At 36.4% G+C, this 23162-nt stretch overlaps 4 protein-coding genes across 4 annotated transcripts; 3 read left to right on the forward strand and 1 right to left on the reverse strand.

Annotated features, from left to right (window-relative positions):
* Positions 1-1219: 1219 nt before the first annotated feature.
* Positions 1220-23027, forward strand: thoc5 (THO complex subunit 5). The gene is made up of 3 exons (XM_017616213.1): positions 1220-1224; positions 5077-5082; positions 20506-23027. Exon 3 carries the CDS (start codon positions 20506-20508, stop codon positions 22438-22440), a length of 1935 nt encoding a protein of 644 aa, XP_017471702.1. The 5' UTR covers positions 1220-1224; positions 5077-5082; the 3' UTR covers positions 22441-23027.
* Positions 9790-12634, forward strand: LOC108363018 (protein disulfide-isomerase A5). Its single transcript, XM_017616214.1, has 4 exons — positions 9790-10040; positions 10096-10741; positions 10801-11409; positions 11466-12634. The coding sequence occupies exons 1-4, from the start codon at positions 10005-10007 to the stop codon at positions 11750-11752; spliced, it is 1578 nt and encodes a 525-aa protein (XP_017471703.1). The 5' UTR covers positions 9790-10004; the 3' UTR covers positions 11753-12634.
* RpL24 (ribosomal protein L24) lies at positions 12510-13670 on the reverse strand. The gene is made up of 3 exons (XM_017616217.1): positions 13356-13670; positions 13121-13196; positions 12510-13052 (listed from the first exon to the last, which is right to left on the reverse strand). Exons 1-3 carry the CDS (start codon positions 13358-13360, stop codon positions 12663-12665), a joined length of 471 nt encoding a protein of 156 aa, XP_017471706.1. The 5' UTR covers positions 13361-13670; the 3' UTR covers positions 12510-12662.
* Positions 13754-14689, forward strand: LOC108363019 (transmembrane protein 138). The gene is made up of 4 exons (XM_017616215.1): positions 13754-14037; positions 14111-14183; positions 14250-14421; positions 14492-14689. Exons 1-4 carry the CDS (start codon positions 13904-13906, stop codon positions 14599-14601), a joined length of 489 nt encoding a protein of 162 aa, XP_017471704.1. The 5' UTR covers positions 13754-13903; the 3' UTR covers positions 14602-14689.
* Positions 23028-23162: the final 135 nt, after the last annotated feature.

Here is a 23162-nt window from a genome sequence, read left to right on the forward strand (position 1 = left end):
TGTATCCAATTTTCTTTTTTTACGTATCCACCTCATAATTTGTAAGATCATAAAATCAAACATTTGTAATTTCAACTTATAAATTACATCTTTTATACATAAGTATTTTGCAATGTAAGTATAAAAAATACTAATTAATATGTTACACTTGTACCTGTACAATATGAAAAGTGTGTGTAAAACTACTTCTGAAAAATATTTATTTTTCAACAGGAATCTGTATAAATATACATACGTATAAGATGTTCAGGATTCGATTTTGAACTTGAGATCTTTAAAATATACACATGAATAGTTTAAAGTTGCAAAAATTTTTAAACTAAAAATACATTTCCTAGAAATAATAAACATTAGGGGCGTACATTTACTCTATTTTAAACATTTTATGTGTTATTTTGCGCTCTGCGACAAATTTGGTATGTTAAAGTAAACAGGCAGTGTTTAATTTTATTACATGGTGTGCAAATTTGCACACATTAAGAGGAAAATGGTTACCTTTCTTAATATGCGCAAATAAACAAAAAAAAAATTAGAGTGTCTTTTCAGTAAAATTCATAAAAATCTCCTTAAATAAATCAAATTTAGTTTTTAAACAGTGTATTTAAAACTACATTGAGATCTTCTTTCTTTTTATATTAACAAATGAATGCAGTTAATTCACGAGTTGATCCGGATCAACGCTGCCGTCTGTTATAGCTCTTATTACACTGCTCTGGTGAGATCTCTTCATATGTTCATTGCTTCATTCACAAAAAATAGAATGCTCTAATTTCACGCTTAAATAACGATTTTTATAACATTTAGAAAACGTCATTATTGAAAATCTATTTTTGAACGAAAAAACTTTATAGAAAATATAAGATTTTGGCCTATTTAAAAAAGTATCCACATTTATACTAATAGGAAAAAATAAGTATCCCGCAAAAATTCGTCTAAAAATGTATCCAATTGGATCTATTCAGATCCAAACGGCATCCCTGTTTGGGATACCTAAATTATTTTATTCTTCAATCGTATATCTAGTATAGTCGCATTTCAGACTTCTACTAAGTAGTTTCGACTTAGTTTACGATATAGCAAAACGATGTACCTTTATTCGAGTTGTAATACGCATTTAATGTCATCTTCCGATTAAAATGGATCGATCTTTGTAAATTTTAATTGGAGTTTATTCAATATTATCAAAATCACCCTCTACCAACTTAATTTTTACATATTTCGTCTGTTTTCCCTTAATTTGATAAAATACTTCTTCCTCGTTACGACTTAGTTGCAGCTGCAGCCGAAACTAAAATTTAAGTTGGTACTTAGCCAGAAATGTCGAAACTAAGGCGACTATGAATAGCTTTAGTTGTGACTTAGAATAGTTTCGACTTAGTTGAGTACTAAATATGACTACGAATATGCGCCAATATTTCTAAATGTATGCCAAAATCTTCGCTTTAAAATGCGGGCATATGTTCCTTACACTACATGATTCAATAACACAAGGTTCGATAAACTGAGAGTTGTCTCTGTCGCACCGCTCCCTTAGCAGTGGAATTTCACTACTAATTGCCTACTTTGCGGACTTTTCTACTACCATTTTCGCACCAAGAGGTTTCATTCCTCCCCTTTTCTCCGTCCTTCGAAAATGCAACCTTTTGTAAGTGAGTGTCAAACCGCAGCTGTCAATAATTATCTAACCTTGTATTATTGAATCATGCTTACACACAATGCTAGCAAACGTCAAAATTCCTAAAGCTGGCTCTCAGCGATTGTACCTTATAAATATTTTTATCATGATATTAATTCAAAGCAAATTGGGTTGCAAATGGAAGAAAATAAATAATAAAAGTGTGTTTTTTAAAGAGTTTTTGATACTACGAGTACTTTGCAAAGTATCGAGTAAAATCACCAAATAAGGTATCGAGTATTAAAGTAAAGTACTCATTTCTATACTTTCAGTATCGATGCTTACTCAATATCGATAGTAGCGTCCGAACCCTAGACGCGAATGAAGAAGAATGGCAGTGGGTGAGAAAATTGCGCACAAATAAATAAATAAAAAAAGAGAGAGAAGGAAATGTTCGCGTACTTTTGTTGACAAACAAGAACTTGATCAAAGCGAGGAACGATTAAACAAAATTTATGCGCACTTTCATAATACTGGCATACACATACAAGCATGATAAAAACATTAGAAGGTAAAATCATTCTCTCAATTCGTCGGCCATGATTTTTTCTGACGTTTGCAAACATTTTAAAATCGAATAAAATTGAAAATAAAAAATTAAATTGTTCACAATTGTTCTTGTTTGAGATTAAAAAGGGAGAATGTGTGTGTGAGCTTAAGTTCGAATTTTAAAAGTATATTGATGGCCAGTGTTGCCGTTGTGTGACTAAAGGGCCAATTTGACCCTTTTTAAGCGGCGGTACCCTTTGACCCGACTTTTTGAAAATTTTGATTTTTTACCCTTTTCCAAAATTATTTGGGACTTTTGGCCCTTTTCAAAGATGTTTTTAGGAAATGTTAGCAGAATCATTCTACTAAAAATTAGTTTCTCCTGTAAGTACAAAAAAATGCATCACTTAAACTTTTAAGGGAAATGCAACTCTTCTCCTTGCAGCAACTAGATTTATGTGCATTTTCTTTTTAAAATCAACAAATTTATTCTTTTACTAGTAAAGAGAAGCAAATTTAATATGGTGACCCTTTTTTTCGTCAATGACCCTTTTTGAGACTTTCTGAAAATTCGCAACGGCAACACTGTTGATGGCAAATGTCAGACTGCCTCTCAATAAGGGTATTCATCAAACCTTATAAATGCATTGTAAACCGTATAAACTTATAATTGTGTAAGCCTTGTAAATAAACTGTCAAATCTCGTATGGAAACTCGTTTACACATTTCTGATAAATTTCTCCAGCGATTTCACTGAATAAACTTGATAAACTGAAGCCAATGCAACTCTGTCGCAACACTAGCTATGTTTTCTTGTGCAATAATCGGGATCCGCATAAAAATTTTGCACGCAAATTCAACAACAACGATATGATCCTGAAAGATATCTGGTTCAATTATTAATCGTTCTGTTTGTTTTGTTTCACTGATAATTTGGCCGCACAGTTTGGAAGCAGTGACAAATGAATTCATACACAAACAAATATTCTATCATTGTTTCTTTAAAATTGCTTCAAATAAATCGCCTTTATGTTATATGTGCATTTATTTAAATAGATAGGCTGAGATTTCCATTACGGAACCAATTGCTATTCCGTGCAAAGTATAGTGAATTTTTTTGTGAAACTCGGTGGGGATACTAATGGAGGTCTCCTTTAAATATATTTACCACTTTCACAATGTTGTTGCTAAAAGGTTCGCATGCGTTTGTAATACCTTAATATACAATTATTAATTAATTAGTTAAGTAAAACGCGTTTATAAATGTCTTCACAAACGTTTGCACATTTCACAAACAAGCCGAAATAACAATGGCTGACAGTAAGACACTTTCCATGCAAGGTGTGACTGCTCATGCAACTGATTTCTCAATTTGACAGCCTTTCCGAAATTTATTGCATCGAAATATATTGCCACGTCTGACACGCTCTTATCACAAAATGTATGCTACCATACGTAAAAAAAATACACCACAAATAAGTGCGTATAATTAGGGGTATAAGTGTACAATACGTACATTGCTCTTATTAAAAATAATAATATTAGGCTCGATAGGGGTCTTACTCCTGTATAATTTTTTTCGGGGGAAAGTAATATTTATTTAGTTCAAAATACACAAATGTAGAAAACGTACATCGATAATTTGATAAATAATGAAAATTTTTCCCATAATTTCCCATAAAAAGCAATACTTCGATAAATAACTAAGTTAACATTTTTATTACAAAATCTCTCTATTTTAGACTGAATCACTTTTTTTTATCAATACATCGATATTTAATTAAAAAAAAAAAGTTAATTACAATGCCCGTTTTTATTGTTTCTCGTTTTCAGTGTTTTTTTTTGGCATTTTTTGTTGTGTGGCAGCACCGATATTGTAGTACAACTGTAGTGCGATTCTGTAACTCTTAGCAATAAAAAAATTGTTAGGTTACATAACAACTTTTGCCGTTTGCACTAACAATTGTGTGATTCTCTAACTCTTGCTTAACAGCGAAAAACAGCTGATTATTCCTTTTTATTTAAAATGATGAAATGTGGCATCTCAGTCGAGATAAATGTCAAATATGCGAAAAGTACAAAGAGGAATAAGAAAAAAAACTTATTTCCTTCCCGCGGAAACGGAATTTTTAGCGCCAGCAACGTATTGCAATTTTAAAAGGTAGTATTTAGTTATTTTAGTTATTAATTGGAATTTACTAGAACTTCTTTTATTTCAGGATGTCTATCCAGCCGACGAAAAGGAGCCGTGCATCGGGGGAGCAGTTAAGCGCGATGCTTGACTTTCTGGGTGAAAACCCGAATGTGGCGAGCGGCAAGTTCCAGAAGCTCCATGGCAAGTTGGAGAACACCAAGAAGTGGGCAGAGATGGCAGATAAATTNAACTAGATGCTGTTAGCTTAACCACAAAAATAATTGTCACCAAACAGCTGACTGCGTTTGTTAACACTAAACAATGACAAATATGGTTAAAGTTGATACACAATCACTTAACCCCAAAAAAAGTTGTTAACTAGAGATAACAACGTGAAATGTTGTTAAAATAAGATTCAGAATCGCACTACTGGTTTACAAAGCTAAAAGTGAGGTTGAAGTTGACATTTTTTGCAACTAAAAATTCAATTTTCATAAAAACCATAAGCCTCCGGAGGGTGGGGTTTTCAGATTTACAATCACAAAAAGCCGCTCCAAACCCCCTCATTTTTGTTTTTTTTTTTTTTAACCGGGGTTCCGTATTGGAAAATTTTCCCAAAACATGAGAACCAAAAGTGAAAAGTGAACCGGTTCGGGGAAAATGAAACCTGATTATCTCGTAAATATAATTTTCCCCCATTTAATGAGTTAGTTTCTATAATTGCTTTATCCTCGTGCTAGTAATATAAAGTTAGTGATACTGAGCTCGATAACCAAAGAAAACACGACTATTGTCGCAAGTCTCTGACCGCTAACGAAACCCCCTTCAAAACGAGTTTTGGGATTGTGGGCTGAAGGCTGTTCACACCGACTGTTGGTGTTTTCGTTGACATTTCTTTTATCCTTTGTTTACAGTTTTGCTACACGAAAACAAAATCAAAATACTTTGCCTTCAATTTCTTTTCATTAAGGCCTGGTCAAACTGGCGCGGTGCGGCACGGTGCGGTATAATCCCGTACGATATGCGGTATCAAATACCATGGCGCGGTATTGGAAGTGCGGTACACCGCGATACAGAACTCTACCGCAGCATGCAGCGTTCACCGCGCGGTATAAGAAGATATATCGTAATCAGAGTTGCAATTTAGAGCTAGAGTTCTACAACATATTTTATCTACAAAAGTGGTACAGATTATAAATTCTACCTTTTTCATTATAAAAAACGTGAGTTTAAAAGTGCTCGTAATACATTTGTTGGCATAAATGTGATATTCTTTGGTTTTATTTCTCACAAAGTAAATAAAATAAAGTTGAACTTTTTCGTTTGTTTGATAAATAATTTTCAAATCTTACAATGTTGCTCAGAAATATGAACGGTAAATTTATTAGAATGTAAAATTCTTTCGCAAAAGGTACACAATGGAGCGCAGATATGGAAATATTTATAAAATCTTTCTTCGTGGTTACGCAGTTGGGGCATCAGGCTGGAAAATTCATCACCTTCTTGTCTTCTCAAATTTATATCGTGAACCCATCTTCTTTTTCTTAAACATATACATAAATTAAGAAATTTGCAGGATAAAACAAAGATGTAGGCATATTCATACCTTCTGTTTTCTTCATCGAGAAGTGCTGCTAATAGCAATAATTTGTCCTCAGAGCTTGAGGTGTCCATCGCAAAAATCAGATTTATAATATATGTATAAATTTAGAAGGAGGAATGCGTAGAGTGCCGTCACATGGCAACAATGTTTCTTGCTATACCGCACCGCGCCTGTTTGAGTGCCTTTGCGTATATCGTAACCGCGTATATACGGGATTATACCGCGCTGTACCGCACCGCGCCTGTTTGAGCAGGCCTTTAACCACCTTTTACTTCCATGCTTATAGGGAATTTACATGAGGCGATTTTTAGTTGAATGCAACAATCGCCTGGTGTAAACGGCCTTTCAACTAATCGCTTTCAATGAAGTTGGTCGGCTGCCTGGTTTCGTTCAACTTTTTGTTCAACTAATCGCCTGTGAAAGTTGAATCATGTAAATTCCCTATTACTTTATTTTTGCCAGCCAATTAACAATAAATCATGAACGAAAGACACAAGATCACGTAAGAACAAGAGAGTGAAAAAAGTCGATTTTTTGAGCGGTTTCTACGCCATCTTGTTTCACTGGAAAACGAGCGAAAAGTAAACAAAGCAAAGAAAACAACGAAAACCAAAATGAGCCGAAATTATTGTCAGCCACTTTAAACGCACAATTTAGGTAAAATGATGCAACAAAATGCTATAAAATGTGTTGTCATGTTGAATTAACTCTTCTTTACTTGAATAAAATTGTAAAATAGTGGTGCTTGTGATGTAAACAAACGCTCAGCTGACGAACCCGCTTTCGCAAACTTTTTTCTCAAAACCAGTTACAAATACAACGTCGCGTTCTTACGTGATCTTATATTTTTGGTTCATGACAATAAATCCGAATTGACGTATTAAGGATGATAAAATATTACATCCACTTCGATAAATAATCGTGAGTTTTCAAGAGGTTTTCAGCGAAAACTAGTTTTCGTTTGACAGATTTTACGAAAACACTAGTTTTAGGTCGAAAACCAGTTTTACCGACGAAAACATGTTTTCGATGTAGCTCAGAACATGGTATAAGTTGGGGTTTACAGCAGTCAATTTACAATTGTCAAGACAATTATGTCAAAATGATGTGTTTGTTGTAATATGAATTCGCCGTGTTTACAACAAACACATCATTTTGACATGATTTTCTTGACAATATTGTCTGTTGTAAACTCTTCTTAATACCATGTCCCCACCGGAGCTAACCACGTAGTTATGGCTACTGAGTTGGTTATCCCGATAACCCACTTGATTTAGCGTATTTTCGCCATATAAAAATGACAGCACTTAACCATTTCACTGAGATGGTTAAAAGCTAACCAACTCGAAACCACGTCGAAAGTCTGATACAACCCTGTGTTTTCCCGCCATCTGTGGGTCATTGGCGTTGAAATGTAAAGAATTCGTTCCCTACTAGTGTTTGGACTCAACTAAGATCAGATTAGATCCGGTTTTTGAAAAAAAATGAAATCTACTCCTCTACTCCGCTTGACTTCCAAGCTATTCCGTTTTTTTCATTCATGTTATGTCCCTTTTGGGGCCGTTTTTTGAGTGTTAACCACCGGTTTCAGTAAAAAAATTGAAAGTCAGCCAAATCTCACTGTTAAAAAGTAACTCTTTCATAGCAATGCGTCAATAAAGTAACTTCGTTATTTTTTGATGTATGGCTGTACAAATTGGCGGATGCAGAACTTTACTTAACTTGTTAAAAAATATATGTAGAATGAAATTTATATAAAGTAGAAAAGGTTTGCTTTTTAAAAAATTAAGTGTTAGATACGTTCTACTATATAGAAAATGCTAAAAATTACCTAAATATGTAACATATTATCCTTACATTGCCCCGCGTTCTTATTTTGCATGAATAGAAAATATTTTAGTCAAACAATTAATGTCAGAAACAAAAATAAAAAATTCAATCTAGTACGGAAAATTTGTTTTTGCTCCGATTTTTGCAGTAATTTAGTCCTGAATCGATTTTTGGAGTTCCGAACACTGTTCTTTACATTTGTACTGTTTTATAAACCTCAAACCGCAGTGTGGACAGCAATAGTTAGTGATGTGGCTAAGTTCGATTTGAGATTGTTAACTTTTTGGTGGGGACATGGTATAAGTGTCTTCTACGGAAAAGTTACATCTAAATGACTTTGGGCTCCGTTTATATGGAGTCGTTCATGACTTTTTAATATAAATGGTAATTTCGTCGTTGATGTCTGCATAACTTTGTCATACAGTGAACATTGATGACATTCAAGCCACAGTATCTTACAAGTGACCGCTGCAAGACATCGTCTGTTATAAGTCTTTGATAGGGGTACACCTGCATGAAATCAGTTACTCCAGTTACTCTCTAACAAGTGTCAAAAATGTGTCAACCCGTGCCAAAGTGCCCAGAGCGTGAGGAACGCAATAACCACATTTTGTGCCTGGAATCAACAAATCCGCTCTAAACAATGATTTGATGGATATTTTTCTTATATGGCTAATAAAATTAGCAAATACATACATTTATGAACCTTTAGTGCTATTTCCATGTTTGTATTTTACAAAATTTCCTAACGGATGTGAACAAACAACATTTGAAATTTACTTCTTGCACATTTCTGCCCGTGCGGGCTGTTTCGGGCACGTCGAAGAAGACTTTTACGATGCAAAAGTGGAAGGTATTCGCCAAGGCGCATCAATGTACTTTGTTTTCAAGAATGATAGAATACAAGATTGCGCCGATCAGAGAGGATTTTTGAGAATAACTTTTGTGTGACGTCACCCTGGTGCAATTGCGAGAGAGAAATGCCAAAACGTCAGCAAGAATGGAAGAAGAAGAAAAAATGTTGCAAGGAAAACGTAAACAAGTTGTACCAGTGTGACGTCATGCAAACAACGATTCTGTCAAATTCGTTAAGAGAGGAATAGCGGTCCGAAATCGGCGCAACCTTTGTATTCTCTCAATCGTGCTTTGTTTTTGCTTTTGATGGGTGTGCTGTCAAATCAGTAAAAGGAAAAACAAAATACATGTAAGGCGAAGAAATCAGCTGATAAATACGCCTTGTGTGTGACGTTCGTAAATTTGAAGTTTGCTATTTCTGTTTTGCTTCTCTCTTTATGTGTGTTTTGTCGGTGGTTTATTTCATTGATTTTTAAGCGATTTTCAATAAATTTGTTTGTACAAATGTAAATAAAAATAAATGCGCTGTGACTTTTTGCAAAAACAGGTACAAAAATAATAAATTTGTTAGCACAAATATGTGCTACAAAATTGCTTGCATTTTTTTCCTTATGTTTCGTCTTCATATTCTTTGTTTACTTTTCAAAGAAAATAACTTGGCGCCGAAATTACAAACGTCAACCAGAAAATTACTTTTTCCTTTTGCTTCTTCTTGTCAGATTTTGTGTAGTTGGATCATGGGTGACAGTGATAAAATCCCCGGTAGTAATATATCGCTCATCCCTACTTACAGCTAAGGACCATGAACCAAAAAGACAAGATCACGACAGCAGAAGAGTGGCCCGTTATAATCGCACTTATGAAAAAAGTAGGGCGATTTTGACATAAGCCCTTTGTTTACATTTGCTCGTTGTTTACAATTTGGTGGTGGCTTTTTACTGCAATTTTCTTAATTTTCGCTTGTGACAACGTGTGCACACATAAGGTAAAGAATAATTTAACACAACGACATGATTTATAGGAGAATTTGCATAATAAAAATGATTATTCATGCGTTCAACAATTACGCGTTTTTTTTTTGTTCTCTTCGTTGTTTACTTCTTACAACAAAGATGGCGTCGAGATTTCAACAGCTAGAAAATAACTTTTTTCTTTCTTTCCTTAAGGCGTGATCTTGTGTCTTTCGTTCATGGCTAAGGACAGTTGACAGCCCTGAAGACAAACGTCATCAATTTCGATGTCATCTGGGTGGGCGTTCGATGGTTGACTTGAATAAATTACTTTTCATATTTAGCGCCGAAATTATGTACTAAAATTTTAATATTCCTGCGAGTACATTTTGTTAAATAAACTCAGACGCTGATATTGAGTTATAAATATTACATGCGGTGCACTTGGCATTTCGAAATCAACTAAGCATGACCGTAACGACGTGGTGTAAACTTGTCATCAACGTAAGTGTTTGTTGAAAATATTTTGTTTAATTATTAATGAAAATAATCATTATAGTCATTTATATTACTTGCTCTCCTGAGCAAAGAGGGTGGCGCCAAGACAAACTCTAAAAACGCTGTGATGGAGGATGTAGCTGACTTCAAAGATTTCAAGAAATTATTACGGACCAAAACGAATGTACTGGTTTTGTTTGTCTCAGGAGTGAAGGAAGCACCTGTTGAGTTGAAGGTATTCCGTGAAGCAGCCAATGCAGTTCGTGGTACAGGTACTATGGTACTGATTGACTGCACACAAAGTGAACGCAAAAAATTGTGTAAAAAGTTAAAAGTCTCGCCAAATCCTTACATATTCAAACATTACAAGGACGGAGATTTTCATAAAGATTACGAGCGCCAAGTTACTCTTTCGTCTATGGTTAATTTCATGCGTGACCCTGCCGGCGATTTACCATGGGAAGAGGATCCGGTGGGAGCGGATGTGTTACATTTCGCCGATTATTCATCATTCCAGCGCCATTTGCGCAAGGATATGCGTCCAATGTTAGTCATGTTCTATGTACCTTGGTGTGGTTTTTGTAAACGCTTTAAACCAGACTATTCTAAAGCAGCAACAGAATTAAAAGGTAAAAACTATGTCATTGCGGCAATGGATGTAGAGCGCACGGAGAATGCACCGGCAAGACGTGCATATAACATTACAGGTAAGGAAAATTCATATTTCATTATGGTTACAAATTTAACATTTTTTTTTTATCTCAAGGATTCCCCACAATATTGTATTTTGAGGGCGGTGAACTGAAACGTTCTTATGAAGGTGATAATAATAAAGATGGTATTGTTGCTTTTATGAAAGACCCGGAAGCGGCGCCTGTCCAAAAAGAGAAAGAGGCAGATTGGTCGTCTGATCCAAACTCTGAAATTGTACATTTGACAAAACAGGGCTTCGAGCCTGCACTCAAAGACGAAAAATCAGTTTTAGTTATGTTCTACGCACCTTGGTGTGGCCATTGCAAGCGTATGAAGCCAGAATATGAGAAGGCCGCTGTAATTATGAAGGATCGTAAAATACGTGGCATATTAGCCGCTTTAGATGCAACCAAGGAAAAGACAATTGCAGAAAAATTCAGCGTTCGCGGTTACCCAACTCTCAAATATTTCGTAAATGGCGCTTTCAAATTTGATGTAAATGTGCGCGATGCATCGAAAATTGTCGACTTCATGGCTGATCCCAAAGAGCCACCACCCCCACCTCCGCCTGAAAAATCTTGGGAAGATGAAGAAAACACGGAAGTGCTCTTTTTAAACGAGGAGAATTTTAGCACGATTTTAAAACGTAAAAAACATGCGCTCGTAATGTTCTATGCACCATGTAAGTACACATAAATTAGTTTTATTGACTGGTTCTTAGTAAGTCTTATTTTACAGGGTGTGGCCACTGCAAGAAAGCAAAACCAGAATTTAACGCTGCTGCCGATGAACTAAAAGATGATCCACGAGTAGTATTGGCTGCTGTGGATTGCACCAAACATCAAAGTCTATGCCAGTCTCATGGTGTTAACGGTTATCCAACTATTATATACTTTTCATACCTCAAAACGAAAGCGGATTACAATAGTGGACGCAATAGCAAAGACTTTGTTGCATTCTTGACTAATCCAAATCTTTCTGCCAGTGAGACCGTACAGATTAAGCACAAAGCAGATGAGCTGTGATGTCAAGGAATTTATGCATTTACTTTTTTCATGCCGTCAGGGAAACACCTCTGTCTATTACTACCCAACGAACAAAACCTGCAGATATTCTAACTTAACTTCTAGGTTATTAAAAAGTATTTTTTAATGTAAGTATCTAATCATGTGATTCATTCTACTGTGCTCTCGAAATTTAATAAAATGTATTTTAATAAATAAACCTACCAACCAGTGCAATTTTGGTATAAATCCTTTGTGTAGTTTCCTTACTGAAATGGAAGGCTTCACTTTTTGGAGACATCCAAATTCAGATGGCCGACCCATTAAACATAAGGTTGCCTAAAATGGATTGTAGCGGCCGATATTATTAAACGGCCAGTAATTAGCAGCAGACCTACACGTTCAGCAATGACATTTTTGCAATTCTTTTTTCCCGAAAGCGCTGTGGAACTTTCTGAGATCTATTTTAAGTAGTACTGTGAAGAGTAGAAGGCACAATATTCAATTCAAGGCAATTCAAAAGTTACACAATTCAAAATTTGAGAAAAGCTGGGGGAAATTTTTATAAATTTGTTGGAAAAAACCTAGGGTAAATAATTAGCCCAAATAATTAGCATGTGCTAAGAATTGGTTTTTACATTTTCTGACTAACGTGTAATTTTGAGTTGTGTCAAATTTAAAGAACATGTGCGATATGTATATCTAATTCTTTTTTTTGATTATTTTAGTAACTTCATTAAAAAAAGGCCTACTGAGTGTTTAGAAAGATACAATCACATCACTTTTGTTTATTCGCACAAATTTTCATTCGTCCGTTTATTTTTTTTCACTTCCTTCCACAGTAGTATATTATCTTATAATTCCTGCCCCAAATGCGTTTACAAGCCACAACATACTGCTACCGACAATGCCAATTGAATGCAATCGAAATTTACCGCTTGCCTCCAACGCGTGGCGCAGATTTCTGTGTCACCTTAGCGGCCTTCTGCTTGGGTGCAGCCTTTGCCTTAGGCGCAGCAGGCTGTGTAGCCTTCTTTGCAGTCTTAGCAGCGCGCTTTTGTTCCTTTGCGGCTTTGATAGCCTGATCGCGTTGGGCCTTACGCACTTCGGGTTTCATGTTGCGCTTGGCCATGATTTCGGCAAGCGAAGCACCGACAATGGCACGCTGGAACTTTTGTGTGCGCCGGGTACGCTTCTTAGTGGTTTCTTCTTCTATACCCTTACGGTGCTTGCGACGGTACAGAACGGTCCAAGTGACCTTACGCGGATTGCGCTTCATCAGGTAGGAGCGTTCGCATTTCTTGTCGAGGAAAGTGAAAGTCTGTGATGGTGGAAGAAAAACGCAAATGTTAATTATGTACTAGTGCTGATACAAGCACGTTTACATACCTTACCGTCAACCTTGACCATGGTCTTGCCATGTCCTGGGTAGATTTTGTACCCACTGAATGAACACAATCCGATTCTGCAAATACGAAGAAAACACTGTTAATTTGCAGGAAATTTCATTACGTGCAGCCAATCACTGTTACTAATATAAAAAATATGCTTTCAATTTGCATTTTTCTTATAAGATGTGTGTAAAATAAATAAATTTAAAATTACAATTGTCGAATAGACGTACTTCATCTTGCTGTTGTTGTCAGTAGAAAGAAACGGAAATGGACATAAAATTGACAGCTGTCAGTGAACTGCCAAATTTTGACTATACGATGCTTGCGACAGCTGGTAGGGATTAGCGCAAAAATATTGGTAATAAATTGATATTCTGGGAGAATTTTAGTGAACTGTATTCAGACTAGGGCTAACGATTATGTTCAAAAATTTAGCAAAGATCCGTTAAGCTATTGGATTAGAGAAGAAATATACACTTATTGCAACGGTACTAGAATTTTGCGTCGGATTTACTTTGCGGGTTACGTTTCTGCGATTATGTCAATAAAGTCCTTTCAAACCACGCATGCGCCTGTTAAGGACACTTGTATCCTTTTTCAACAATGAGCAAACACATACTGAAGTACAAACATAAATACAAAAAAAATGTCAGGAAATTAAAAAAAAAGAAATGTTTTGACGTCAGAGAGCTGGATTTAGCGTGAGCTACTGAAATTCCTTTAAAAGTTTGCGGGAGAAAATAAAATTAGTATTTTAGTGTTTATTAAAATTTCCACAATGAAATTGACTTTGCGTCGCTATTCGTTATTGCTGTGTCTACAATTTACGCTTTTATTAGCTGATTTGTTTTTCAATACTTTTGCCCATATATTTCTACGTGAAAAGCTCCAGTTCACAATATTGATGTTTGTGTAAGTACAACTTAAAAAGGGATACAACTCCGTAATAGTCTTGTTTATTTTTTTAATGCATACTATTTTATAGCACTCAAGATGTTTTTATAATCTGTGAATATGTGTTTTTCACCTTTGCTGTGCATTCAACCTGTGTTTACGAGGTGGGTGAACAAGTTTTGAGAGTGACCAATAAATATTTGAATTAATTGAAATACTTTGGCTTCTAGGTCGGCGGTGCCTCTGTAATTTTGCGTAATTGCAAATTCTTTTTACTCACAATTCTAACCTACTTCCTACTTTCGGCTTCGCAACATTTCTGGATAGTTTACAATACGATGTGGGCGCCAACTGCTGATTGGTCAAGTACTCTTACCGCCTTAGCATTTGTACAGCGCCTTGGTATTCAAATTATTATAATTTATATTAAACATATTTAAAGTTTATCGTTGAAATAATCTATTTATTGCAGTATCCTTCGTTTATTACTATACTTGTAAACATACCGCTTTAGTTGTATCAGATCCCAGATATTACGAGGAAAATATTGACTGGATTGCCGAACAATTAAGTGATAAGTAAAGCTAATTGATTACGTAAATTGTAATAATTGACATTTATTTAAAATGTACCGTTAAAATGCTCAATATTAAAGTTGTATAAAGAAATACTTTAATTTGAGTATTCAAGAAACACAAATAGGAAAACAAATTTGGCGACTTTTATAATGTTTAAGGCCAGAGCCTTCTAAACTTACAGAAGAAACACTTCTCAATGACCTTTGTGACACTGCGCTGCGCGGCGCAATTGCATTAACACCATGATGCAATAAAATGAGGTGTCGGACTATGAACCAATTAGAACAGATCTGACCGGTTGAGAAGCAGCCATTTGTAATAGCAATTGAGAAAAAAGTGTGCGACGTTCGTAATTTTGAAGTTTGCTATTGCTGTTTTGCTTCTTTCTTTAAGTGTATTTTGTCGGTGGTTTATTTCAGTGATTTTTAAGCGATTTTCAATCATTTTTTTGTGCAAATGTAATTAAAATGAAGTGTACGGTGATTGGTTGCAAAAACACGAACAAAAATAATAAATTGGTTAGCAGAAACATGTGCTTCAAAATTGCTTTAATTGTTTTCTTTATGCTTCGTCTTCATGTTCTTTGTTTACTTTTCAAAGAAAATAACATGGCGCCGAAATTACAAACGTCAGTCAGACCTTGTGTAGTTGGATTATGGTGTCGGACCATGATTCAGTAATTAAAAGCTTTGTTTTTTAACAGGTAGTTAACAAAAGTCATCACTAATTTCTGCTGGAAAGCGTTTCTTAACCCAAAAAACTAGCAATCTCTCTCGTTCCTACGCTCATATTTGTTTTGGCTCTCCTGCTAATTTCTGCTATTAAAATTTATACTAGCAGAAACTATGAGCTGTCAAAATGGACAAACAAAAGTGGTATTCATCTAAACCGATAACTTTATCAGCAGATAACCTTATAAGTTTACGCACTCTGTTACAGGAACGACTCACACTATTATCAGTATCACTAACTTTATACTACTAGCACGAGGATAAAGAAATTTTAGAAACTAACTCACTAAATGGGAAAAACTTATCAGGCCGATTCTGAACAGAAACTCCCCGGGAATTTTCTCTCTTCTCCCTTTCCTCCTATCATGAATAAAAATTCCTTGAGGATTTTTATACTAAATGGCGGAGTTGAGCTCTCAAAAAAGTGTCAAACAGCTTTTTCGAAGTTCGAATTTAATCCTCCCAAGTTTTCGGGAAAAATGCTACTACTAGGAGTTAATTATTGGGGGATTTCTTTCTCGGGAGAAACAAATTCCCGGAGAACAAACTCTCCGGGAGTATTAAGAATTGGCCTGTATATTTACGAGCGGCCATTAAATGTGTGATCTGAAAATGAATAGTGGAAGTTAAGCAACAATCTCTACTTAAGACTTAAGTGGGCCATCTGAAATCGGGCTCTAATACATCCCAAATGTACAAAAACAAATAAATACGTGTTAAGCTGTTTTAATTTACTACTTTTGTTTGCGTGAAAAGCATCAAAAGAAAGTGCGAAAAGTGCAAGTGTTTTTTGCAAGTAACTCTTTAATTAATTAAAGGTTAATTTCCGCTGTNCTTTTCGTTTACACATGCGACAATAGTCGTGCTTTCTTTGGCTATAGAGCTCAGTATCACTAACTTTATACTACTAGCACGAGGATAAAGAAATTTTAGAAACTAACTCACTAAATGGGAAAAACTTATCAGGCCGATTCTGAACAGAAACTCCCCGGGAATTTTCTCTCTTCTCCCTTTCCTCCTATCATGAATAAAAATTCCTTGAGGATTTTTATACTAAATGGCGGAGTTGAGCTCTCAAAAAAGTGTCAAACAGCTTTTTCGAAGTTCGAATTTAATCCTCCCAAGTTTTCGGGAAAAATGCTACTACTAGGAGTTAATTATTGGGGGATTTCTTTCTCGGGAGAAACAAATTCCCGGAGAACAAACTCCCCGGGAGTATCAAGAATTGGCCTGTATATTTACGAGCGGCCATTAAATGTGTGATCTGAAAATGAATAGTGGAAGTTAAGCAACAATCTCTACTTAAGACTTAAGTGGGCCATCTGAAATCGGGCTCTAATACATCCCAAATGTACAAAAACAAATAAATACGTGTTAAGCTGTTTTAATTTACTACTTTTGTTTGCGTGAAAAGCATCAAAAGAAAGTGCGAAAAGTGCAAGTGTTTTTTGCAAGTAACTCTTTAATTAATTAAAGGTTAATTTCCGCTGTCGGATTATTATTATTGGCGCTAAAACGCTTCGATTGATACCACTCTCGAAATTTTTCGTCCATTTTTGGCCATGTAAGCTAATGTACAAGAGTCTGATGACAAATCGGGAGATTTCTGGTATAACTGGGGAGGTAAGGTGTCATGGCGAAAAAGTGACCACTTGAAAGTCTTCTTAAAGGGAGTTCAGAAAGCCATACGTCAACCAAGGCCCAGCACAAAAGGATCCTCTATTACAGGACCAACATTCTACATAGACATCGAAATTCTGCCTCTCCACATCAGGGCTGCTCAACATTTTTATTTTAAAGTGCGAATCACAATACATCTGGCTAATTCCACGGTAGTAGATACCGAATGGATCGAAAATAAACTTAAGAATTTGAATGTATTATTTCTAGTAAGTAAAAGTAAATAAATTTAGCTTTTAAGACTGAAAGCCGAAATTTCGATATTGTCTAAAAATCTGAGCTCGAATCGTAACATCCGTTCACGGATCGAAAACCCTACGAAAGAAAATTACGTGATACCGTCGGTCGCATTTGTGCACAAGGGTATTATAACTTTGTTCACATAACGGTTGTTTGTAACGGCCAAAACGAATCGAGATAGATATAGACATATATGTACATAAATGATCAGTATGGAAAGAGAAGTCGATTAAGCCATGTCTGTCTGTCCGCCGCGTATACGATAACTCCAGCAAAACTCGAGATATCTCAACGAAATTGGGTATGTATTAGTATTGAAAATGGGCAAAATCGGACTGTAACCACGCCACTTCCCATATAACGGTAGTTTTCAGAAAATACGAAAACTGCGATATTTTAGTAACTACTGAAGCTTATGCGCTGAAAATTGATATTTTCAATGATTTTTAGACGTAAAATAAGAATATTATTAATTTTTGGAAAAATGGGCATAGCCACGGCCAGTTATGATTACAAGTGTATATTTTGGCAACCGCTACACCAATGTCTCCCAAATTGTTTTAGCCTTGGTACAACGTAGCAAACGGCTGAACATTTTTAGAATCGGATAATAACCACGCCCACATCGCAAGTAATATCATTATAGAATTTTGGCACGTATGTGTGATATCGCACACATCTTACCATATAAGTTTATCTCATTAAGTATAACTGAATATACTATCGAAACTGTTAGAGATAGAGGCAAAACCACTATTCTTACTATGTAACGATAGTTTTCGGAAAGGTGAAAATCTACATTTAATAATTGCGCCTGGTATTTAATTTTCGGCTCTACCCGAACTGAGACTTTTTTACTTGTTCACAAATAAATTGCTAAATCTAGATGACATTCAAATCTATGGGTTCATTGAAACATGTAATTTTTCGAATACGGTATAAAGCGACAAATACTGATCTTATCATTTGTATCAATATGAAAATAGAAAGAACTCAATCATTTTATTTAGCCGCATAGCCCTAATATGCCAAAGACCTTTCCTAACACTTAAAGCTCAGTTAGTCAACGACGTAGCGTAAACTTAAGTTGACGTACGTAGCAGCATATCAAATTTACTGTTGATAGAGAGAGAGAGCAGCAACGGAAACGTCACCGCTATGCGGTGATGAGTTTTGGTTAACACGCGAATCCCATAAGGTAGATCGTGTCTGCGTCAACCTACGTCTACGTTACGTCGTTGACTGTTTGAGCTTTAGCCCTAAGTACTCGACTTGGGGAAATTTATTAAACAGGTTCAATCGACTGCATAATTTCTAAGCGATTATATTGAGTAAAGGAGTAGTGATGGAGGCCAAGCTAATTGAAAGAGAGAAGCAAGGTTTATCAAAGTGTTGTCGTCGTAGAAGTGTGTGTGTGTGAATCATAGATCACGTAAAGGTTATATACTTTAACTGCTGTTGACTGATAACACTAAATCAATGCAACCTTGCTAGTAATGGCAAAAAAACTTTAATAATCGATTAATCGGTTAATTGATTAATCGAAAGCATTCGATTAATAATTGCAATTAATCGTAAGAAGTTAACCGATTAGTCGGTCGTTTCGATTAAAATCGAAAATAATAAAAACCATTTACTAAGTTATAAAAATTGACCATGAATTCAGTGCGCAAACAATAAAGAAAACAAAAAACTAAGGGAATCAATAAATAAAAAGATGTAAAGTAGTATACCATCCGTTATACACCCCGTGTCAAAAATATAAGCGCATCACAAGAATTCTTTTTGTTATTAAAAAAATTCGAGCTTTTTAATTTGATTTCTTAGAAAGATTTTCAGTATGCGTAAGCCCATTGCTGCCGCTGTGGTGTAGTGGTAAGCAGTGCGCGCTTCCACTCNCGCTATGCGGTGATGAGTTTTGGTTAACACGCGAATCCCATAAGGTAGATCGTGTCTGCGTCAACCTACGTCTACGTTACGTCGTTGACTGTTTGAGCTTTAGCCCTAAGTACTCGACTTGGGGAAATTTATTAAACAGGTTCAATCGACTGCATAATTTCTAAGCGATTATATTGAGTAAAGGAGTAGTGATGGAGGCCAAGCTAATTGAAAGAGAGAAGCAAGGTTTATCAAAGTGTTGTCGTCGTAGAAGTGTGTGTGTGTGAATCATAGATCACGTAAAGGTTATATACTTTAACTGCTGTTGACTGATAACACTAAATCAATGCAACCTTGCTAGTAATGGCAAAAAAACTTTAATAATCGATTAATCGGTTAATTGATTAATCGAAAGCATTCGATTAATAATTGCAGTTAATCGTAAGAAATTAACCGATTAATCGGTCGGTTCGATTAAAATCGAAAATAATAAAAACCATTTACTAAGTTATAAAAATTGACCATGAATTCAGTGCGCAAACAATAAAGAAAACAAAAAACTAAGGGAATCAATAAATAAAAAGATGTAAAGTAGTATACCATCCGTTATACACCCCGTGTCAAAAATATAAGCGCATCACAAGAATTCTTTTTGTTATTAAAAAAATTCGAGCTTTTTAATTTGATTTCTTAGAAAGATTTTCAGTATGCGTAAGCCCATTGCTGCCGCTGTGGTGTAGTGGTAAGCAGTGCGCGCTTCCACTCCGTAACGCCTGGGCTCAAGCCCTGGTCAAAGCAAAATCGCAAAAATATAGAAAAAAGGGTTTTTCTTAACAGCGGTCGTCCCTCGGCAGGCAATGGCAAACCTCCGAGTGTATTTCTGCCATGAAAAACAGCTTCTCACAAAAATACAATCGCCCTTCGGAGTCGACGTAAAACTGTAGGTCCCTCCGCTCTGTGTGACAACATCAAGGCGCACGCCACAAATCGGACGACAAGCTCGGCCAAACACTAACATATGTGTAAGCGCCAATCTATTATTATTATTATTATGTAAGCCCATTAAATTTTTGCATAAAAAGGAAAATATCGATACAATTAAATCGTTAACCGAATGAAAATAACCGATTAAAATCGGTTATTCGATTAATCGTGCCATCACTAAACCTTGCCGAAACACGAGCTGTCAAAGATATGTCAGTTTAGTTTCCATGTTGTCGGATTCTTTATCGCCGTTCGCCATTCATTTCTGTGTATTTATCACAATATAACCAGTAAACAACCTTCGGTGAATTTGGCGACTGCCTTCCTCGGGGATGAATATGCTAGGGATGAAATTATTGGTACACACTCCTTCCAAGCACGCAGGGTTGCTTTTNATGGCCGATTCCTTGCATAAGAATTTCGAGACGCTACGTAGCATCTTTGACGAAGTGCTCAGGATGAAAAATAGTACTGGAGAACGCGATCGTTCTGAGGAATTTACCGAGAAACGCAAGTATGCTTCACTGCTGTTCGTGTTGATCAAGAAAGTAAATCGGATGGTGAAGTACAGCCTTCGCTCTGGACGTGAAGATTTGCATCGCGAAAAAGTGCGCGTAGACAGCAATCGATTGCACCTACAGAATTTGCTATACGAGGTCAATCACTTGAAGCGTGAAATACGATATTGCCACAAATTCAAGAGTCAAGATGAAGACATTGAATTGGTGCCAGAAAATGAAGAACCAACTGAGAATGATAAAGAGCTCATGCCCACGAACGTGTCGCCATTGACAGGACATGCCAAGCATTTGGCTCGCCTGGAGCGTGAGTTGAATTTGCGTAAGCAGCTGGCAGCACAATGCAAAGAACTACTGAATACAAAGCAGCAAGTTTTCAGGGATATCGTTTTGAAAACAGAGAAACTTACATCGTTTGCGCCATCATTGCGTACTTTGATGAAAGCCACACGGCCGTTGCAAGAAGCTCTTCAAGTACCAATGGATCGTGAATGGAAATTGCAACAGTTAGTGCAGCTATTACCTCGACCACTTTATTTAGCTTACATGAATATACACGCAATAGAGTTAGCAAAAGAATGCGATGTTTGTGTAGTAGTTTTGGGTTGTGAAGATGATGTGCGTCAACTGGAATTGGCTGCGCAAACAGAAACAATTAAGAGTGGAGCTAGTTCGGACACAGATGAGATAGACGTAAGCAGTGTTGCAAAGAAACGTAAAACTCACGGCGGTAATAGCGAATTACTAGTAGATTTAATGCAGGAACAGCGCAAGCGTATTTTACAACCCCACCCGCTTGAAGTACGCTTCACAATTGGCAATGGTGCGAAAAGTATGGATGAGTCCATAGCAGTAAAACTTCGTTACTTTAAGCGACTGGGCTTTATTACTGCTGCAACGGTGGTCAGCTTGAGTGATGCAGATCAGAGCTTTGCAGATGCAACGCTAACTCAAGACGTGCTTAAGTATTTGAATGATGACGATATGGGCGAAACCATACCCGTACCAGGTGCAGAATATGAGCTGAAAAACATAAATATGACTACAAAAGAATGTGTCGAATATTTGAACTCTAAAGATTACGGACGCCCCTACCGTTGGCTGCAGACCATGTGCTGTATTGAAGTGTTCAACGAAATCAGTGATGCATCAGAATCCGTCGTCGTACCAGAACCACCAAAGTTGCAGAAATTGATCCCAGATTTAATTAAATCCATACAGCACCTTTGGACTTCGCGCTTGAATTTGATCAAACAAATACGCGCCTTGGTGCAAAAGCAAATCGATTTGTATCTGAAAGAAGAACGTTTGCCTACAACACGACCTGCATGTAGCCTCGTGCAGTGGACAGCACTCACTTACGAAGAGTACTTGTCATCGGCGCCTTACACCGATTGCGAACTCATCAATGGCAATCAACTCTTCTATCGCGCTGTAGTCGTGCGCGGCTCAGCCAAAATGGAATGTCTAGTTAGTATAAGTAATAAATTTCCTGCCGAAAGTCCAATCTGGTTTATATGCATTTACTGGAATGGCCAGCATAATGCCGCAAACAGTGCAGCAGTAAAATCAATGGAGTTTTGGACAAATTCATTGACACAAGCGATGCTCCAACATCCATTGGCGTTATTGGCCACTCAACTAGTGCGTACAATGTACAGTTTTGATATATTCTTGGAGACGGAGGGTCCACTCTACAATCCAGTGGAGTATCATCGGGAGAAACACTACATAAAGGCATTTGCAAAGCGTATACGCGCTAGACCATACCGTTATATTGAAGGCGGCACTGTCAATACATTTAAGCAGTAGGTTTTAGGAAATGTTTTCTATTTTCTGAAATTAGCTTAGACGTATTAAATAAATTAATAGTGCATAATTTCTATTAATAGTGAATTTTGCGTTTACTGTTTAGTGTTGAAAAGTTTTATTAAGGGAAAATACATACATGCTTCAAAATTAACTATAGCAAAATACATGTACTTATTATTTTTTTGGGGTTGGGTTTCTATATGTATTTTTGTTTAAGTTAATAGGCCGTTGGGGTCCTGTCTGGAGCCTTCCCGAGCCGGACATGTGCCGGGGTCGAGTCTGGATAAGTAGAAGCTAAGCCTACTACAGTATCCAGTGCGATGGGTTAGCAAAGTTGATGCCAGCATTCCGTTTATGGACTGTGTGCACAACGCAAGCTCCAAGGAGTTGGTACTTCTACCAAGTTTCCATGAGTGGTAATGCTCCCAAGTTTTGGCAGGGCCTGGGTTTAAGAATGGTTACGAGTGGCCAATGACAAATCGAGGATCTCAGTCAGATAAATGTCTCCTTTTCAAGCTAATGGCTTTTTAGGGTTTCACCTGGCTAAATAACTCGCGCTTTTCTTCGCCTCCAACGAAGCATCAAAGAATGTGATATTTACCCTGCCATTACGCTTCGTTGGGTTGGATAAAGATATCACGTTTGATCGAAGCTGGTGAACTTATGATTTCTATTCTAAAATACCGCTTCAATGAAAAGTCAAAAAATCCTGAACAATTGCA

This window comes from Rhagoletis zephyria, unplaced genomic scaffold (assembly GCF_001687245.7).
Source record: "Rhagoletis zephyria isolate East Lansing unplaced genomic scaffold, Rhagoletis_zephyria_1.1 Rzeph_scaffold_01169, whole genome shotgun sequence".
Lineage (NCBI taxonomy): Eukaryota > Metazoa > Arthropoda > Insecta > Diptera > Tephritidae > Rhagoletis > Rhagoletis zephyria.